Below are 20,458 nucleotides of genomic sequence, written 5' to 3' on the forward strand. Positions count from 1 at the left end.
GGAGTGGCGCCGCCACAAAGTTCTCCCTGGAGGGCTCTAGAGGATGGGCAGGGCTTCCATCTCCCCAGGCAGCCCTCAGGGAGGGACCGTAGCTGCTGGAGCCTGAGTGCCATCTGAGGGAGGTGTGAGCACTTCCCTTCTTTGGATTTAAGATCAGACCTACAGCGACCCTTCCAGGTAGTGGGGACTGCCCAAGGCCAGTTATGGGCAGCTGTCAGGGCTGACTGGTGCTCTCAGCTTCCCGTGTGGCCTTGAACAGCAGGAATGAACAGTTGGGGCATCTGCCATGGCAGGGTATTGCCATGCCAGCCTGTTGACGGCATGAGCTAAACAGGCACAGGGAAGAAGGCAGGCAGATCTCACATGGAAAAGCTAAACATCTCTGGAAAGGGGACTTCTGCACCAGGTGGCCAATTCCTGCCAATGCAAGGTGGTGCCTAGATTTCAGTTGCACTTTCTCCAGACTTCACATATGGGTGGTTGCCACTGAGCTGACGCAGACCAGTGAGAACCTTTTCCCCAGCAGAATTTTGTCTCTCCCTTTCCCTCTGTAGAATCTTACTGACTCTGCGTGCTCACCTTCCCTGCCACCTGGCGTTAGGGCACAGGTAGATGCTATTTGCTATCTTAGCGGTAGCTTGGGCTCCCGGGCTCCCCACTGCCCTCCTGCTGATCCACGAGGGAGGACACATTCGCCTCTGAAAACCCCGTGGCAGCTGCACGCTCATCCCTCTGCTCGGCAGGAAGAAGGTGGGAGCTGTTTGGGAGGGCGTGGGGAGGAGACTTGCCTTTTCAGCGAAGACCTGGTTGCCAGAGAGCTCGGTGAGGTGTAAGAATTCCAAGTGCAGGGATCCAAACTCCGCCAAGATGCTGCTGCTGCCGGCCGTGGCCCAGCCCCAGCTCCCGCTGAAAAGACAGAAGCAGTCCCATCATCCCCCCGCTGGCCAGGCCGGCTCCTCTGCTGAGAGTAACGGCAGCTGCTCGGTGGGGGCACCTACTACATGCCAGGCACGGAACCAGGAGCTTTTGCCGTACAATTCCAGTGAATCCTCCTGATGAGGACACTGAGATAAAGTAACTCACTGAAGGTCATTGGAACCCAGGCCTGACTTGGAATATTCTCTGTTCCATCATCAAGCAACCCCTGTAAGAGTTAGGAACTCGAGACCTGGTACAAGAGTTATGCTGAATTTACAGATGATGTGGTTAATGCCGTCGGGGACCACAAAGACCCCATAGAACACCCAGTTGCTGTCCTCTGGCTGAAGGCGCCGGATGGCTCACAACCACTGGTGGTTCTGCATGTGGAGGATAAACAGTGCTGTGATTCGGGTGCAAATGGGGCCCATGAAAAGCAGTGCCCCGCCTAGCTCTTTCCCTCTCCCAGCACCCTGTCAGTGCTGCCCACGGACACGAAACGGCCCCGGCCTGGAATTTCATGGAACCTACATGAGACAGGCAGGGAGTTCTGGTGTGACCACACATCTGGAGCTGTGTGCTTTCAAAGACAAAGAATGCAGAGGCTGGATCCTGGTTAATCCTCACAGCTGCCCCTTTTGCAAATGGGGTAAACAAGGCACAGGACAGTGATGTCCCCCGCCTGAGATCACACAGTAATTCGAAGAGCTGGGATCCAGCGCTGGCTCTGACGCCAGAGCCTGTGCTAACTGCTGTGCAGCTTGCTTCTCTTTTGATCACAGGATAGGGAACAAGGACACTGCCTTTCCAGGAGCATTCATTTACAGTCTCCCTGAGATCTGGAGCCAGAAGGTACAGGTTCAAGTGTCACTCAGCTGGAGACCTCGGGCAAACCACTTAATCCTTGCTTGCCTCAGTGCCTGCCTCCGTAAGACATGGCAAAGGTGATGCCTCCATCTCCTAGGTTCATGCCTCCTCCTTCCTGGGCTTTTGTGGGGATAAAGAGGAAAAGAGGGTGCAGAATGGGGGTGGTTCTGGGCAAGCTGCTCCCCCTCCCTGCGCCTCAGTCTCCTCTATGTATCATGATTATCTTTCCTGTGGGACATTTAGGACAACTAGGGGCACACGGTCTCTGCAGGAAGGCTGTGGACAGAGGTGGGGCAGAGCAGGGTGGAGTGACGTCCTCCCATTTGTAGCGGCTCTGAGGTGCAGTTAGTGTGGAACAGGTTGAGGGACGGGCTCTGCCAGGGGCACTCTGCTTCCTTGCTGCTGGTCGCACTGCCCTCCCAGGAACTGGCCCGTCTGCCCCTCTGTCTCCATGGATGGACTTAGGAAGGCAGGCGTGGGGGTGTGGAGGTCACTGTTTGCCACTTGAGGGGTGCTGCTTTTCCTGGGGTAGGGCTGGGGCTCCCCTGATGCTGCTGTTCTCTCTTAACTCCGTTCTTGGGGCTGGATGTGGTTTCTGGGAAAGTAGGGACACTTACCAGCCTCCCAGCTTCTGGGAACAGATGGAGGACTCAGGTTTTGAGATCTTTGGGGTCAGGTGACCTCAACACATGTAGAGACAGCCACCCCCTTCATCCTGGCTTGGGGCAGGGGACAGTGGGGGAGGGATGGGTTGCACAGGAGGGGAAACTTGGCTCCTGATCTGAATAAACAAAAGAACTTCCATTTATTGAGCTGCTATAATGTGCCAGGCACTGGGGCAAGCAGTTTACATCATTACTTCATTGAAAGCCCATAACATAAAGCATCATTCATACCCCTATGCAAAGGAGGAAACTGAGGCTCACACAGGGAAGTGAAGTGTTTGAGGTCAGAGGCAGAAGATGATGGAGACAAGATTCAAACAGGTCTGCTGGGCCTCCCACCCTAAGACGGCCCTGCACTCACCCAGAGGGAAAGAGGGAGCTGCCATCCTGCCCCCTCTCTGTCCCTCTTCCCCCAAGGCTAGCTGAGACTTCTCTCTCCAGCTTGTGATCTCAGTGAGTCTCAGAGAGCTTCCTGAATAATTCATTCTTCCTGTATTCTCAGGGAAGTTTAAAGTAGGAAAAAGCCACCAGCCCTCCAGCTGTCTTTTGTTCTCATTTTCCTCCACGTGGGCCTCTCCTTCCTCTCTCCCACTCCCACACGCTCACCCTCCTGAGTGGGCTTCCTGTGGTGGAGACGCCCTGGCAGACAAGTGAGCCGGCCTGGGCAGAGGCGGGCAGGTGGCTGGGTGCCTTTCCTCTCCTGCCCAGCTTCCAATGCTGGCTTCTCCGGGTCCCAGCAAGGTGACCTCGGGCAGGTTGGTTAACTTCCCTAGAACTCAGTTTCCTCATCCCTTAAGTGACAGCACCCACACTTCATAGAGTTATTGTGAGGTATAAATTATGCATGTAAGTATTGTCATTTTTATCATTATGTAATTATGCACATGTAAATGTTGTTGTTACTAAGTTTCTAATCTGTGCTAGGTGGTTCTGGTGGTTCTTATTTTACCTTCACAACCAACTTCGGAGGTAGATACCATTATCTTTATTTCATAGAATGAGGGCGAGGCCACACAGTAAGTGGTAGAACTGAATCCAATTCCAAATCCTAGGTGTTCTGTGCCCCAAATGCATCTGCTCTGGGCAGCATCCCAGAGACCAGGAGGTCCTCTGCTCAGCCCTGTGAGCCAATGGGCCAGCAGGAAGCTCTGCCCTCCTCTCCCAGCCTTTCAAGTGCAAGTGGGCGCAGAGCCTGTGTGTTCTCTTTCCTGGCAGGAGGGGGCTGCTCCACAATGCCCCTCCCCACCCTGGCTATAGCTTCTAGGCAGGTACACTCATGAGTATGGTGTAATCATCAACTTTGGAGGCAGACAGACTGGGCTTCTAATTAAGTTTGCTTTGCTGCTGTGTGACCTCAGGTAAGTTACCTCACCTCTCTGAGCCTCAGTTTCTTTACTGGTAAAATGGAGTCCCTGTGGTTGCTGTAAGGTTGAAAAGACAATCCATGTCACGTGCTCACGTGATGCCTGACGCACAGTGACTTCTCACCAGACATTTGCGATTGTGAAGACATGTCTATTTGTGTGTGGCGGAAGCATGCACGTGTAAACGGATATTCGTTTGTGAATGTGTGTGCCTGTGTATGGATGCCAGCGTGTCTGCGACAAAGGCCAGCTTGTGTATCCGGGCCTTTATGATCTATAAGGGTGGCAGGAGAGTGTTTGCATGTGTGTGAGAGAGCATGAGTGAAAGAGACCGACTTGGCTGCAGAGGTCCTTGCACGGGCCGTCGTCACTCTCCCAGGCAGTCCAGTGTCCCTGAAGGTCCCAGGTCAGGCTGGCCCTGCCTCAGTCTCCCAGGCTGGTCTGTGCAGACACCAGGGAGGAGGTGCAGCTCAAACCTGCTGGGGAATGGCCTCCCCTCAGGGTCCTTCCTACCCTGATGTGTAGGGCAGGGCTGGTTACCTACTCTCCTGGAGGGCCCACGTTCTTGCCCCTCCTGTCGGGGCTGCCCACAGTGAGCCCTGCCGGGGGCAGGTGCAACAACAGTAGCTCAGCTCCTGCCAGGAGGCCCCCTCTGAAGAGCAAACTCAGTGCCACATGGGCCCATACAGCCCTGCCACTCTCCAAGGCAGGCATTTTTAGCAACAGCCTCTCTTACCAAGAACAAAAAGGGGGATGTTGCCAGGAAATACACATGAACGCACATGGCATGGAGAACACACAAACAGCCTAAAAGCAAACGCACTTCCTTAATCAGAAATGTCAGGATTCGTGTCAGATCAGGTCCCTGCTCTGAGAGACCTAGGGAAGGGCTAGGGACAGAAGAGAAAAGGATGCCCCCAACGAGGTCCTACCCCAGACCCGGGGAGGGGGAGCCAGAGGACAGTGTGTGTGTGTCTGGGCTTCATGACAGCTGGCCGTGTCTCTCCAGGATCAGGGTTTATGGAAGAGGGATCTGAGCAGAGATCCAAGAGTCCAGCTCTGAGGAGTCAACCCTGGCATCAAGACTGGGATTTCTCCAGCCCCTGAGAGCACCCCCCTCCCTGGCCTATGGTGAGATTCCAGTGAGCTCACACCCTGGGAATTCTTCCCGACCACAGGGAGGACAGTTGATGAAGATGCTGAACATGCCAAGCCCTCTTTTTGCAAGACCAGAGAAAGGTGGTGAAGCCCTTGAGGCTGACATGAAGGGTGGAACCTCCCCAGGACAGTGACCGGAGCTACAGGTCCTCCAACCAGAGCCCAGGGCCCCTGCCTCTCCTCCTGGACAGCTGGCTGAAGCTTCTGTTGGGTTGAGAGCCCTGAGATAAGAAATCACTTCGGGAGATGGGATGGGAAGTCTGGTACGGTGGAACATCACAGCCTTCCTAGGGTCGGGGTTGTTGGAGGGCCTCGAGGATGGCCCCAGAGAGCTGCTGGGTGCCCAGGGATGTGGCTTCTAGTAAGTAGCTCCATGCAGCACAGGGACAGTAGCTAGGGCTCCTTGAGAGCTAGGCTCCTGTCCGGGAGGGCTGGGATCCTGAGATCTCCTAGCAGCTTCGGGGACCTCCTCACTGGGGGAGGAGGAGGGTGTGATGTGCCTGCTGGCTCTGGAACCCCAATGGGGGAAGAGAGTGTTTGGGGCCACTGTGGAGGGCTCTTAAGACAGCACTGTGGGATGTCCAGAGGAACTGCCCCTGCCCACCCCAGGAGGTTCAGGCTTATGTGGACTAAACCCTGAGACCCAGGTTTGGTGACAAACACCTGTCCAGGAAAGTCGTTGGCACTTTTACTGTGCCACTGACTCACTGTGGCTCCCAAGGCAGGTATGGTCCTCTCCCTGAGCCTCAGTTTCTACATCATAAAAGAACGAGCTTGACAAAGGTGGTTCCAAGGGTCCTCCCTCCTGCTTGCCTGCCCACTGCCCCTGGAGCCTCCTCACCAGCCCCACCCAGAGAAGACATACAAGCGGCGGGCATGGTCGCAGCAAAGCCCCAGTGGGGAACGAGATGGCGTCCTACCTTTTGAAGCTCACCACGCCCTTTGGGATTCCTGTGGGGGTGTTGAACGCCGGCAGGAGCTTCTCTCCCAGCCTGATGGCCTTTATTCGGAACACCTGTAAAGGAAGGGGGTCAAAGGGCTTTCGACTCCAGGCTGGGTGAGGGAAGATCAACCCCAGAACTGCTGCAGGCAGGATGAACCACCCAGGGCTGCAGGCCTAGAGTGGGCGGCAGTGCTGCAGCCCACCAGCCCGGCCCTTCCAACTGCTGGCCACGTGGACTTGGGCAAGGTACTTCTGAGCCTCAGCTTTTGTCCATAAAATAGGATAATATTGGCCTTCTTACAGAGTTGTTGGGAGAAATGAAAATTAGATAATTGTGGCAAAGCATCTACCACAGTGTCAGGACTCTGGTGGCAAAGGCTGGATGCTGCTCATTGGGACGGGGTGGCTACTGGGAAGATGAGGGAGAAAGCAGTGAGGTGCCGGGGGCGGGGGGCACCTCCAAGTCCAGATGAAGACCTGGCAGAAACGGGCCGGTCTCCAAAGGTCCGTGCCTGCCCACACTGCAGGACGATACCACAGGCAGAGGGCATGGGAACGGGTAGTGCCATTCGGACAGACTGTCAAGAGCACTGGACTGGGAGCCAAGACCACCCTCAGGTTCCAGAGACCACTTCCTCCTGGGCGACAGTTTCCCTCTTCCTGCATAACAGCAGTGGACAGGCCTGTCCCACTTTGACATCCTGATCCTGCCCACCGTTCCTATTTCACAGACGGGGAATGAAGGGAGAGGGTGAGTAGCTTATCCTCAACCACCCACAGGATAGCAAGGGAGCCACAGGGAGATCCCAGGCGTCACGGCCCCTGCCTGAGGCTCGGACCCCTTCAAACTGTTCTGAGATGTCTGATTAATTCAAAAGGACCTGTGACCTTCTGACCCAGCCGTTTCCTGCCTGGGAATTTATTCTGAAGAAATAATCGAGAATGTTGTAAAGATTTATTTATGGCCGGGCGCGGTGGCTCAAGCCTGTAATCCCAGCACTTTGGGAGGCCGAGACGGGCGGATCACGAGGTCAGGAGATCGAGATCATCCTGGCTCACACGGTGAAACCCCGTCTCTACTAAAAAAAATACAAAAAACCAGCCGGGCGAGGTGGCAGGCGCCTGTAGTCCCAGCTACTCGGGAGGCTGAGGCAGGAGAATGGCGTGAACCTGGGAGGCGGAGCTTGCAGTGAGCTGAGATCCGGCCACAGCACTCCAGACTGGGTGACAGAGCAAGGCTCCGTCTCAAAAAAAAAAAAAAAAAGATTTATTTACTCCAGCACTGTTTAGAATAATGGGAAAAACTGGAAGTGTTCTAAATATCAAACAATAGGAAAGTGGTTAGATAATGGCTCCATGCAACAAAATCACATGCAGCTATTGAAACGATGCTGTGGGCTGGGCGCGGTGGCTCACACCTGTAATCCCAGCACTTTGGGAGGCCGAGGTGAGCGGATCACCTGAGGTCAGGAGTTGAGACCAGCCTGGCCAACATGGAGAAACCCCATCTCTAATAAAAATACAAAAAATAGCCGGGCGTGGTGGCAGGCGCCTGTAATCCCAGCTACTCGGGAGGCTGAGGCAGGAGAATCACCTGAACCTGGGAAGCAGAAGTTCCAGTGAGCTCATCTCAAAAATATATAAAATAAAATAAAATAAAATGCTGCTGTAGACGAATATTAACAGCAAAGAAAGGGTTTATAATCTATTAAGAGAAATACATTTCAAAACGGAGTAATTCAACTTTGGTAAAGATCCCGTGGACATGGAAGAAAGGAAAGAAATATAACAAAATATTAATAATGGCCTTCTAGGGGGTTAAGTGTATGGATCATTTTTTTCTTTTGGCTCATCTCTATTTCCTCTGTGATTTTCATAATAAAAGAACAGCCACAATAAATGTTATTTATTTTTAAAAGATGAGACACAAGCCCCTAGGAAACCACTCAGAGTGGGGAATATACAGGTCTTTTCACTTCTGGAGCTTGAGGGGGCCCAGTTTGCTGACCTCCTGTGGTCCTTGCAAAACAAAGCCTTCTTGAGTCCTGCCCCGGCTCCCCGACAATTAGAAATTGCCGAGGCAGCTGTGTAGGGAATGCAGTGGGAGGGGAATTTCAGGACACTTTAAAAGGGATGTGGACTTGAGGTCTCTGAGGTGGGGGTGGTTTTCTTCTCGTGGGAGGGAGGGGCTGCGCTGTGTCTGGCAGTGATGGGTCAGAGAAGATGAGAATGTCTAGTGCCAGACAGAGGGGCCCAGAAGCGGGCACAGGGACCAGCCCCATCAGATCCCTTGGGGAGCTGGTCTAGGATTCAGATTCCAAAGCCCAGAATGACAGACAGATCTGCTCTCTGGGATTCTAGTGCACAGCCAGGCTTAGTAACAACAAAGGGCTCTCAAGGCCCTTGGTCGCACTGAGGCTCTTTATCTCTTCATTTGCCCCCAGGGAGGCTGCCCAAGGTGAACAAACGAACCCACCAGAACCACAGCCCAGATGCTGAGGCTCCACGCAGCCGTCTGGCTGCCCTCAGCCCTGGGGATGCTGAACTAACACTTCTTAGATGCTCCTCTCTGCCAGCAAACCACATCCCCTCCTCTGAAGGCCCTGCTGCTGGCTGGCACTGCAGGTCTCAGCTGTCCCCGGAAGGATGCTGAGTGAATGTGTGCGGACAGGCGTGCCTGGCCTCAGCCCTTGCAACAGCCTGTGGGGAAGGCGCTGACCCACTGTGAGGATGAGGAAACTGAGTCTCAGAGGAGCAACTTGCCCAAGGTTGTGGAGCTGTTAAGGGGCTCTTTTCCAGGACACCAAGCTGTCTCTCCAACGCAGAGATACAGCCTAGTGGCCACAGTTCCAGAACAGGGGTGAGAGAAACCAGTAGGAATTGCATTCTGTGAGGTGGGAAGGGCGCAGGGCTGGGAGTCAGGGCCCAAGTGCGGATCCTTCCACTTCGCAGCTGTGTGGCTATAGTGCGCCCCTTAGAATAGTGGGAAAAACTGGAAGTGTTCTAAATATCAAACAATAGGAAAGTGGTTAGATAATGGCCCCATGCAACAAAATACCATGCAGCTATTGAAACGATGCTGTAGGCCAGGCGCGGTGGCTCATGCCTACAATCCCAGCATTTTGGGAGGCTGAGGTGGGTGGATCACCTGAGGTCAGGAGTTCGAGACCATCCTGGCCAACAAAGTGAAACCCCGTCTCTACTAAAAATACGAAAATAGCCAGGTGGAGGAGAAGGGAGGGGGAAGGAAACCTCACTGCACCTTGGTTTCCTCATCCGCACAACACAATGGTGGCACGTGCCCCGCTGCTGCAGGGGTCTTTGTGGAAATCAAATGAGAGGATGTAGAGAAATGAATGCGCTTTGTAAACTATGAAGTGCTGTGCCAACACCACGTGTGCAGCTGTGGTTATGCAAGTTATTCCCATGGGCACTGGCTCTCGGTAGGACTGGCCTACCTAGCAGGGGGTCTCCCTCTGAAGCTTCATCTTAAGCAAAGAAAGGCCTCAGCCTAGAAAAGTGTGGGGTCTCCTTCACCCTTCATTCCACAAACCTTTGTGGGAAATTTTAAGAATGGAAAGATCCACCCAACAGGCACCCACTGCATGTGAGCTCAAGGACTAAGGGAAGAGGGAGACCTCAGTCTAGTGTGGTTGAGCCCGGGTGACAAGCAGTGATGCCATGCCAGGCTGTGATCCAGGCCCATAGCACAAAGGCCACAGGGTCAGGAGTCAGGGCCAACACAGCCCTCAGAGACTGTGCGACCCAGAGCCAGTTACTGCTTCTAAGTCTCAGTTTCCTCATCTGCAAATTGGTGATAACATGCACCTGACGGGGCCATCCGAGGCTCCAGTGAGAAAGCACATGAGGAACACAGCATGGCATCTGGTTCAGGGAGGTGTTCGGGGGACAAATCAGTAAGGTGTGGCCAGATGGCAGGTGCTGCACTGACTGGCACAGGAGCCTGCCTGGCCACCCAAGGGTTCTGGCCACGTTGGCGTCTCCTTGAGCCTTTTGAGCTGTTTTTCAAGTCACAGGTGCTCCTGTCCACACCCCACTATCTGGTCTATGTTCTGGAAAGCTGAGCTGCTGGTGCCTTCTAGGAAGTTGAGGCCTCAAAGCAAGTTCTCAGAACCACAGATGCCCTTGAAGAGGGAAGGGAGGAAGGGAAGAAAAATGGCAGGGAAGACGCATGATGGATGGAAGGAGAAAAGGACAGAAGAAAAGATGGATGGAAGGAGAAGGAAAGAAGACAAGACAGAAGGAAAGATAAATGGAAGGAAGGATGGAAGGAAAGGTAAACGAAGGGAAGGAAGGATGGAAGGAAAGATGGATGGAAGGAAGGACAGAAGGAAAGATGAACAAAGGAAAGGAAAAATGGAAGGAAAGATAGACGGAAGGAAGGAAAAATAGATGGAAGGAAAGATGAATGGAAGGATGGAAGAAAAGATGGTAGAAGGATGGAAGGAAAGATGGATGGAAAGTGGGGAGGGAAGGGAGGAAAGATGGACAGAAAGAAGGAAGAACAGAAGGAAAGATGGACGGTAGGGAGGAAAGATGGATGGAAGAGAGGGAAGGAAGGAAGAGGCAATGTGTCTCAACAGCTATCAACTCTTTCCTGAATTGCTCACCCCCAAACCGCCCCGGGAGTCCTCAGTTGTGTCCTCCCCTCTTCCTTCCTGCAGGCCATCTCCATTGACCACGGCCAAGCAAGGAGGCTGGGCACATGCCTTGAAGAACACGGATGTTTTTCTGCCCCTTCTGTCATTTTCCTGTCCTGGAGTTTTCAAATGAAATTCAGGCATCGGGTGGCTCAAAGCCGAGGGCTTCCATCTGCAATTATTTGGGGACAAATTGGTACAAGCGCTAATCTCTGTTGAGGAGATTATGCTCGATGGAGAGAGGCCTGGAGCAACTGCAGAGATAAGGCGCCCACCTGTTGCCTCGAAACCCTTGACTTCAGCCCCTGGCACCTTCACAGATGAAGGAAAGTGGAAATGACTTTCCAGACAGCAGCGGTGGAGGTGAAGAGGGATTATTCTGTGGCTTGCCCGCCTCACCTCTATGGCTTCTTGAGTGGCGGGGGGGCAGGCATCATTATTTGTCTCTGGGTGGTCAGAGCAGTGGGGCGTCCAGCCTCACGGCAGCCCATCTGAGTAATGGGGAACAGAACTGACCAATGACTGATGTTTTGGGGACTCAGCCAACCTCGCCACCAGATATCTGGGCTGTGCTTTCACTGGAGCTCAGGATGGGGGATGAAGAAGCCTCCCATTTCTATAGAGTTCTGTGGTTTTCAAAATTCTGTTGCAGGGAGGAGAATATGGACTTTGGAGCCGTCAGCCTTGGGGCCCCACACTTTTCTTCCTATCCCATGTCCTAAGAGCTCTTTGAGCGAAGGGGTATCAGAACCATCCATGCTGGGGAAGGAGGTGAGGCCCAGGGTGGGACAAGGAGCTCGCTAAGCCCATGAGTAGGTGAGGGTGGCATGGAGTGAGGGCCAGGTTTCCTGACTGCACCAACTCTGCCTTCCTGCAGCGTGCACTTCCCAGCCCTCCTTGTGGAAGCCAACACAGCTCACCTGGGGGCAAGGCCTGACACTCGCAGATACAGCAGTGGCTGCCCCACCTCACCTGCTGCCCCGTGAGACCTGGAGCAGGTGTCTGGCTGGTGGTTGGCCCAGGAGGGGAGGGCAAGGGGTGGCTGTGGAGGACAAGGCCTGGGGGTCTTGGTCTTGGCTTTATCAGTCCTGAGAACAAACACCCGTGAAAAGCAGCCCACGTGTCTGCTGGATGCTGAGTGGGATCCGGGCGGATGCTGTGTGGACCCAGCTGCTGCTCTCAGAGAACGTACAAGCACCCGTGGGAGCCAGCTGGCCTCACCTGGGCAGCAGAATGGGGGCATCAGAGTAAAGGAGGAAGAGCCGTTCCCCTCTTGCTGCCGCTGCTTTGTGTGATAGATTCAGCCTTGGGGGGCCGTCCGGGGTGGGAGCAACATGCCCACCATAAGCAATGACTGATTAAGCAGGGAGGGGAGGGATGGTCGGAGGGAAAACAGGCCCTCAGGGGCGGACTTGGGCGGCCCCAGGCCCATCCCTGCCCTCTGAAGTCTCTTTTCCCATGGGTGGCCTGAGGGGGAAGGACTGGATGTTCTCCAAAGCCCTTTCCAGCCTGGACAGTCCAGGGGTCGTGAAGGGCCAACCCACCTCTTCTCCCGTCAGGTAGAAGGCTGAGAGGAGTCCCCCGATGTAGCGAATGTTCACCTCAAACAAGGATGCTTCTCCGCTCTGCAGGACAGAAAGGAGGGGGACAGTGGGGACACTTGTAAGATGCAGACCCTTGAGACAGGTCACCCTGGCCACTGATACTCCTCCCGTACCTGTGCCCGGCTCTGGTGAGCCAGGCAAGGTGGTGGTGGTTTTCATAACAAAAGTTGAGAGGAATCAGCACCTGCCTGGCAGAGCTCCTGCAATTTCCAGCATTCCAAATAAATGCTGGGCTTGGTTTCCTTCCCCAGCCCTTGCCAAGGCGATGGCAGCAAAGTGATGCCTGGCTGTGCTCCAAGGAGCGCCAGAACCTGCCTGGAGAGCTGCTGGCTGGAGCTTAGACTGAGGGGAGGCGAAGCCCGCTCTGGTCAGGCTACTTCTCCTTCCCAGGGAGACCCCAGGGCTTAGCAGGAAGACAGCGAGGCCCTTCCCTGGTTCTCTGAGGAGGCTGTGGGGCAGACAGGGACAGGCTGGGGCTAAGAAGGAGGGGCCTGGCAGCTGCATATTCAGTGAGCAGCAGTTTCTTGGGCCCTCAGCTCAGAGCGCACAGGGCATGCCCATACTTGCCTTAATCATTTCTATTTTCTTTCCTAAGTTGGGATTGCAAATCAGGGGTGCTGGAGCATCACGCCAGGACCAGATCTGGGGTAAATCCCACCTGAGCCACGGACCTGGCTTTGGCACCTCAGGAAAGATGTGCAGCCCTTCCCTGCCCCATTTCCTCAGCTGCAGAAAAGGGCTGCCAACCCCTCCCATGCAGGGTGGAGATGGGACACAGGGGCGCTGCAGAGAGAGGCCTGCCCATAGCCGGACATGCCTGTTGTCACCCTCCTTGCCCCGGAGGGTTCCCCCAGCATGCTTTGAACACCACTGTCTTTATCACTGAGAACAGCAGTGCTCATCTGTTAACCTGGGGGAATTCTTCCACCCACAGAGCACCTGCAAAACCGCTCCCTTTCAGCCTCCCAGGGCTCAGTGAGGTCAGAGTGTGGCAAGGGTCATCATTCCCACTTCTCAGATGAGAAAGTCAAGGTTCGAGGTCGAGTGACCCCACCTTGCTTTCTTCCAGGGACATTTCCTCACCTCCCCCACCTGCCTGAGTGTTCCCCGGTTCCTAGGGCACTGTGGGTGGCTGCCTGAGCCCACTCTGTATCCCAAAGAGCCACTGTCTACACAGGGGACAAGGAAGGCCTAGGGGGACACTCCTTCCTTCTCCTTCCTCCATCTTTCTCCAACCCAAAGACGGGTAATGGAGGATTCTCAGCTTCCTTGGCCTCACACAAACAACCAGAAGTGTTAACAAGCCTCAAAGTCATCCTAATAATGACAAGGGTGACCTCACTTTACACCAGCATCAGACTTCACAGTGTTATAAAATGTGGCTACAACTCTCCACTGTATTTAATTCTCATGATAAGCCTATGAGTTAGGCATTATTAATATCGTTGCTGTTGTCACCATTCTCATTGTATAGTTGAGGAATCCAAGGCTCAGGGAGGGTCAATGACTTTTCCAAGAGGTGCAGGGCAGCCAGGACTCCAGAGGCCTCTGTCTCCAGGGAAGCTCGCCTAAAGTGTTGCATTCCCAGGCTCTCCCAGACTCTCCGCCCTGCCCTGTGCTGGCAAACTGTCTCTCAAGGAGGCAGGGGCCTTGCTGCTGCCAGGAGCTGGAGGAGCCGGTCCCAGACCTGTCTGCAGCAGGACTTGGCACTCCTGGAGCCCACATGGAGGCTGGTGTGTGCTTGGATGCGGCCCCTCCTCCCCTCCCGGTCTCCATTGCTTACTCCCCAAGTCCATGTAAATAGCCTCTCTCCGTGGGGAGCTCACCTCTGGGATGCATGCCTTGCTTTAGTCTGGACTGAGGGATCAACATGGTGGGGTCTGGTGTTCAAGGCTGTTGTGCCATCCAGACACATGACCATCCCCTCTGCAAGGCCCTGGTCCCTAAGCAAGTGTGACTGCAAGGCTGGAGACCAAGAGGTCCCAGGCCTGGTCATGGGCCTGCAAAGGGACATGCACCACCCACCCCATGCCCACCCCACCCAGCCATCTCAACAGGCCAGTGCAGGGCAGGCTCAAGGCTGGAGCAGCTCCGAGCAGATGAGCCACTTCCCTCCTCCACAAAGCCATTCCCCACTTGCTGCCGCTGCTTTGTGTGACAGATCCAGCCCTGGGGGGGCCGTCCAGGGTGGGAGCAATGTGCCCCAGATGAGCAATGACTGACCTTGCAGGGAGGGGACAGATGGTTGTGGTGGTGTCCCCTCCCTAGGGAGGATGCTAGACTGGGGAAGATGTCCCCACCTCAAGGCTGTCTTAAGGGAGGGACTCAGCACAGAGTGCACGGCAGCCCCGGTTCTGAGACTGCTGGGCTGTGCAGCCTTGGGCGAGACCCTCAACATCTCTGGGTCTCAGATGACAGGGTGAAGCTGGCTGTTGGGCCTCTTCTGGCCCCCACCCCCCGAGGGCCTCTGACTCACCACATTCAGGTGGAAGCTCTCTTCCACCCAGGCCTTGGCCTCCTGGAACTCCTCTTTCAGCTCCATGAGGTAGAGGGTGTCGAGGGAGTCAATGACCGTCGCCCCACTGAGGCCTCCTGCAGGCACAGAGCATGGAGGGTGTGACCCAGGGCCATCCTTCTCTTTTCCCCAACTGGAAAAGCCACTGTTCCCAGGGCCCCTCCAACGCCAGCGCAGGCTCGGCAGCAAAGGCTGACCTCAGGCACCATCCAGGCGGACTCCAGTGCCACCATCGAAGCTGAGGCTGAGACCCAGAGTCCCCACCATGGGCTGCTTCCTCCTCAGGGCAGAAAAGAGCGGCCAGAAACCAAGGGCTCAGGCTGTGCCACTTCCCAGACCTCGGTCCACTCTTCTATTGGTCAGCGCGTCAACTATCAGTGCCAGTCAGCCACCCACTTTTCTCTACTTTGGCATACAAAACTCTTTTTTTTTTTTTTTTTGAGACAGGGTCTCACTCTGTCCCCCAAGCTGGAGTACAGTGGTGTGATCTCGGCTCACTGTAACCCCCGCCTCCCAGGTTCAAGCGATTCTCCAACCTCAGCCTCCCGAGTAGCTGGGACCACAGGTGCTCACCACCACGCCCAACTAAATTTTGTATTTTTAGTAGAGACGAGGTTTTGCCATGTTGGCCAGGCTGGTCTGGAACTCCTGGCCTCAAGTGATCCACCCACTTCGGCCTCACAAAGTGCTGGATTACAGGCGTGAGCCACCACACCCAGCCTGGCATACAAAAATCTTTTTTTTTTTTTTTTTGAGACAGAGTCTCATTCTGTCACCTAGACCAGAGTATAATGGTGCTATCTCAGCTCACTGCAACCTGCTACCTTCACCTCCTGGATTCAAGTGATTCTCGTGCCTCAGCCTCCCAGGTAGCTGGGATTACAGACGCATGCCACCACACCCAGCTAATTTTTGTATTTTTAGTAGAAACAGGGTTTCACCATGTTGGCCAAGGCTGGTCTCGAATGCCTGGCCTCAAGTGATCTGCCCACTTCAGCCTCCCAAAGTGCTGGAATTACAGGCATGAGCCACCGCATCTGGCCCAAAAATCATAACCGTGCCAATCCTCTGTCTCTTCAAGATTAGTTGTAGCTAATAGAGGGTGAACTGAGGCTCAAATAGAAAATAGGATACCATACAGTCATCCACACAGGTGGGGTCGACCTGTGCCTATTTACCTGGGGAGACATCCATGGGATCTGTGTTTTTCTTTTCTTTTTTTAAAGTAAATTGCAAAGAAGAAAAAAAAAATACAATTCTTATTGTACATCAAAGTATAAGTGTACAGAACTAAGTCTGGATAGAATGACCCAGTGGCTACCTCTGAGTGCCGGGATTACAAGTGATTTTTGATTTCTTCAGCTCATGGGTTACTTTTTTATAACCAGAAACTTATTTCCATTAAAAAAAAAAAAAGGAAAGAAAATTTGGGCAAAGAAACCAAACAAATGCACAAAGCAAAAATTTGTGGCCATTCTCATTCTAGTGCATGAACGAACTACGAGGCCTGGCCCCTACCACTGGACATCAGGAACCTGTCCTGGGAGTAAAGGCTGACATAAGTGCAAAATGATAGTTTTCCATCCCATGAACCAGACAGAAAAGTAATGAGGAAGACACCCTCGGGCACAACCAGAGCCTTCTGCCCTCAGTGCAGGAAACTGAAGGTGAAGGGGAGGGAGAAAGAGACATGCCTGGTACTATCTGAAGGGCTTCCTGAAAGAGGTGGCGTCTCCCATCAACTCCTTACAACTATGGAGTCATTGCAGGCAGCAGCAATTTCCTTTAGGGACCAGAGTGCAACCCTAACAGGAGTGATTGTTCCTTCAGTGTCCTCCCTGCAGAGGCTGAAAACATTGAAAGTCACAGGCTCCACCTTCCGCAGTGGAAACTCTGGAGCCTGTTGAGCCCACTTGAGTCTGCAGTGTGTGCTTTGCGGCACCTCCTGAATTCAGAGTTAGCCTCTAATCTCCTTAATGAGGGCTTCCTAACTGCTCACTTGTGTTGACTGAGGAAGAGAATCCTGAAATTCACACACTTAACCACCTCTTTAGGCCAGGCAAGGTCTGAAAAAGCACACGGCCGGGAAAAAGGAAGGAAGTGAAAGTGAGAGGGAGGGAGCAGTTAGGAGGAAGATGAGGCTGGAGGTGGAAGAATCTATTACCAGAAGGGAGGGCTCGCCAAGGAGGGAGCAGAGGGCTGGAGGGATCCAGCCCTGTGTCCTGGGATGGGCTGGAGGTCGGAGAATCTATTACCAGAAGGGAGTTTGCCAAGGAGGGAGGAGAAGGCTGGAGGGACTCAGCACTGCATCCTGGGATGGCTTCCCTGTTTGGGCTGAAGTGAATTTCCAGAATGTCAGCCCCTCCCACGCTTAAGGAGTGGTAGGAAAACACATCCCAAAGCCAAACAGACTTGATCCTTTGCTGGTTCATCCCAGCTGCTTCCCCTGTAGGTGGCAGGGCTGAACGGAGTTCCTGGGCCTTATTCACCCTCTCGAGGTGCTCAAGCAGGGAGGCACTGAGGAGCCCAGGCGGACTGAGCAAGGCACACAGGGTGCAGGCCTGGTGTCCACGCTCCTGGCTGCAGCTCAGGCCCCTTCCTGTTCTATCACGGGACCTCAAACCAGACGTTTGAAGGGCCTGGAGGAATTTGGGGGATCCTGTTGCCCCTACCCCTTCATTGTCATAGATGAAGACCCCAGAGAGGGGATGGGACACACTCAAGTCTAGACCAAGGGGGGACTGGCCTGGCCCCAGGCCAAGTGGAATGTTTTCCACACATGGGGCATGGCAGGGTCGCTCAGTTCTCTGTGAAAACAGTTGCAGATCTGATTACCCACCCCACCCCACCCACTCGGATCAGTTACGGATCAAGAGAGGCCCAGGCCGTGTGTCCTTCAAGGCCAGGGGACAGGCAGCCGCAGGGTCTGATTTCTGAATCCTGCCCTGGGCTCCCTGGTGTTTTCACCCCATGCGCCCTTCTTCCTCTAGATCAGGCTGGGAGGGCAGCCAGGGCTCCTCGTGACCAGCTCTGCCCTGTGACGTCCCTGGGGACGCTCTATGCGGCCAGCTGAGAAAGCAGCTTGCTAAGAGATTTGTTGGCAAGTTCCTGCCCCTGCTCTCAGGCTCCTGAATCCTTCTCTTGGTTGGTCTCCCACCCCCATTCCCACCTGGCACATGGCTGAGCTGCAGTCCAGCAAAGCACTTACTGGAAAGCCTTTCATTCCAGGCCAGAGGTTACCCAGCGGTCAGGCTGGGCAGGAGAGAAGGCCCTATCCTGAATTCAACCCTATTTGCACCTGCAGCCACCCTGGGGCAGCTCCCCAGGAGGAAAGACACACTCCCTGTTCAGTAAACAGACCATGATTTATATACAAAGAGCCAGCTTGGACGCTTCCCTAGGGCTGCGGCTGGGGCGGGCTCCATGTTGGTCCACTTTCCTGTTCCAGTTCTGAAGCCATGGGTTCACCCCTTCCTGCCAGTGCAGAAGGCAGTGAGGTGTCTTAGAAATAATACAGACCCAGGAATCAGCAGCCCGATGTTCAAATCCCGTTATGGGCAACACATCTGCTCTAAGCATCAAAGTTCTCATCTGTGAAATGAGGTTAAGACCACTGGACCAGGGCACTGGGGAGCCACTCCAGGTTCCTGAGACAGGATAAATACATCATATACACACCTGGCCTAGATACATCTGATAAATACATTCTATATGCTTGGCACAGACTAAGTGCTTGATAAATCAGTTCATTGGTCTTATTTCTGGGGTCCCTTAGTTCACTTTGAAATAGCAGCCTGGCCAGGGAGTGAGGAAGGGCAACGAGGTCGGGGAGACCCTCTTGATCCTTTCCTTTGGGAGGGTTTGGACCTTTGGCTACTGAATAAAGCCTCTGCAAGGCAACCTCACACATAGCTAAGAGGCTGCCTTTGGTGTCAGGGAGATGCATGTTCAAATCCTGGCCTCTTGCACCCTAGTCGTGCAATAGCGCAAGCCATTCTACCTCTTGTGCCTCATTTCCCTCATCTGCAAAATGGGGATGACACTAGACCTGCCCCATAAGGCTGCTGGGAGGGTTAAATGGGACAGGTTGATGGACAGGGGCTGGCATGAGAGTGAGTACATGCGGCCCTCCTTGCCCCCACTGGCCCTGGGCAGCCTCTCCACAAAAATCTTCCTGGGTCAGTGAGGCCTTGGGTTGCAACTGCATTCCCGGCCCTCTCCCTCACCCCTGCAGGGCAATGTGAGTATGAGATTGCAGCCTGCAAAAATCCTTGGCCCAACTTAAAGGAAAACCGCCCCATAGGTCCCATATGTATCTGCTGCCGAGGCCATCACTACCTGATCTCGTTGTGTAGCTGCCTCCAAAAGGGTGCTCCTACCTCCAAGACCCCTTCCCTTTACCTCTTATCCACCCTAGATCCAGATCCAACTTGGATCTCTCCCCCAGCTCAGGAACCGCCAATGGCTCCCCAGTGCCCATGCAGGAAGGGGTGCAAGCTCCTGCTTCCACACCTTTGCATGTGTGGTCTTCTCTGCCAAGAAATCTTCTCTGTGCATCTTGGCATGTTCAACACCAACATGTTCTTCAAGGTCTGCCTCCCGGGGCAGCCTGACCTGGTTCCACTAGCTAACCTCTCCTTGCCCTGAGAGTGCCCACAGCACTTTCTTGGACACCCGCCACCATCTCCCTGCACTGTGGGGCTTTGCCTCCCTAACTAGACTGTGAGCCTCTTGAGGTCAAGGGCTCCCACTGCCTTTCTCATACCCCTCCCCACCTTCCAGCCTTGTCTCCAAGCATCCCAAAGGTCAGAACCCCAAACCCAAATGGGCTACTTGCCATTTCCTGCAGCCTCTTCACACACCACTACTTTTATGACTTTTCTACAAACTCTGCCAGGAACTGCCTTTCCCCATCCCACCTTCTCCTGTGGAAATCTAGGGCCCACCACAAATGGCTCATTACCCACAAAGCCATGCATGTGATCTCACCTTCTGATGTCCGGCTTAGAGCCCTTTCTCTGTGAGAGGGTCTTCTCCAGCCCCCCATGTCTACATTCTAGGCCCCTACACTGTGCACCTCCACCTTCCCCCATTCTCATCTCATGCTAATGGACTCATGCGTTTCCCTGTCCCTGTCACTTTATAATAGTGGGGACTATAGTCTGCATCTGTGTCTTCCCCACAGTGGGACGGCAGGAGGGCAGGAGCCAGGCTGGTCTCCTGGTGTCATGGATCCTGGCTCCTTACTGGATCTTGGCCTTCAGGCTGCCAATCTTTCTCTTGCTTCTCCTTCTACCCTGGAATGGCTTCTTCCCAGTCTGCTGTGCTGGTTCCTCCTCATCTCCTGACCTCTAAAGACTGGGGTGCCCTGGGGCTCTGTCTTTGGGCTTCTTTTCTGTCCATCATTCTCTTAGTGATTTCAAATCTTAAAATCCATCAGCCAGGCACAGTGGCTCACACCTGTAATCCCAGCACTTTGGGAGGCCAAGGCAGGCGGATCATGAGGTCAGGAGTTTGAGACCAGCCTGGCCAACAAAGTGAAACCCTGTCTCTACTAAAAATACAAAAAATTAGCTGGGCATGGTGGCAGGCACCTGTAATCCCAGCTACTTGGGAGGCTGAGGCAGGAGAATCGCTTGAACTCAGGAGGTGGAGGTTGCAGTGAGCTGAGACCGTGCCACTGCACTCCAGCCTGGATGACAAGAGCGAAACTCCGTCTCAAAAAAAAAAAAAAAAAAAAAGAAAAGAAAAGAAAGAAAAAAA

The 20,458-nt window shown here is 54.0% G+C and overlaps 1 protein-coding gene across 2 annotated transcripts in view; it reads right to left on the reverse strand.

Moving 5' to 3' along the window:
- Positions 1-20,458, reverse strand: part of LOC105494473 (mannosidase alpha class 1C member 1) — a 177,004-nt gene that overhangs the window by 31,991 nt on the left and 124,555 nt on the right. For both annotated transcript variants that reach the window (XM_011762908.3, XM_011762907.2), the window contains exons 3-6: positions 14,657-14,772; positions 12,121-12,201; positions 5,893-5,987; positions 789-906 (exon numbers count right to left, since the gene is read on the reverse strand). In XM_011762908.3, the coding sequence (XP_011761210.1) occupies positions 789-906; positions 5,893-5,987; positions 12,121-12,201; positions 14,657-14,772 (410 nt within the window). The remainder of the gene's footprint in view (positions 1-788; positions 907-5,892; positions 5,988-12,120; positions 12,202-14,656; positions 14,773-20,458) is intronic.

This window comes from Macaca nemestrina, chromosome 1 (genome assembly GCF_043159975.1).
Source record: "Macaca nemestrina isolate mMacNem1 chromosome 1, mMacNem.hap1, whole genome shotgun sequence".
Lineage (NCBI taxonomy): Eukaryota > Metazoa > Chordata > Mammalia > Primates > Cercopithecidae > Macaca > Macaca nemestrina.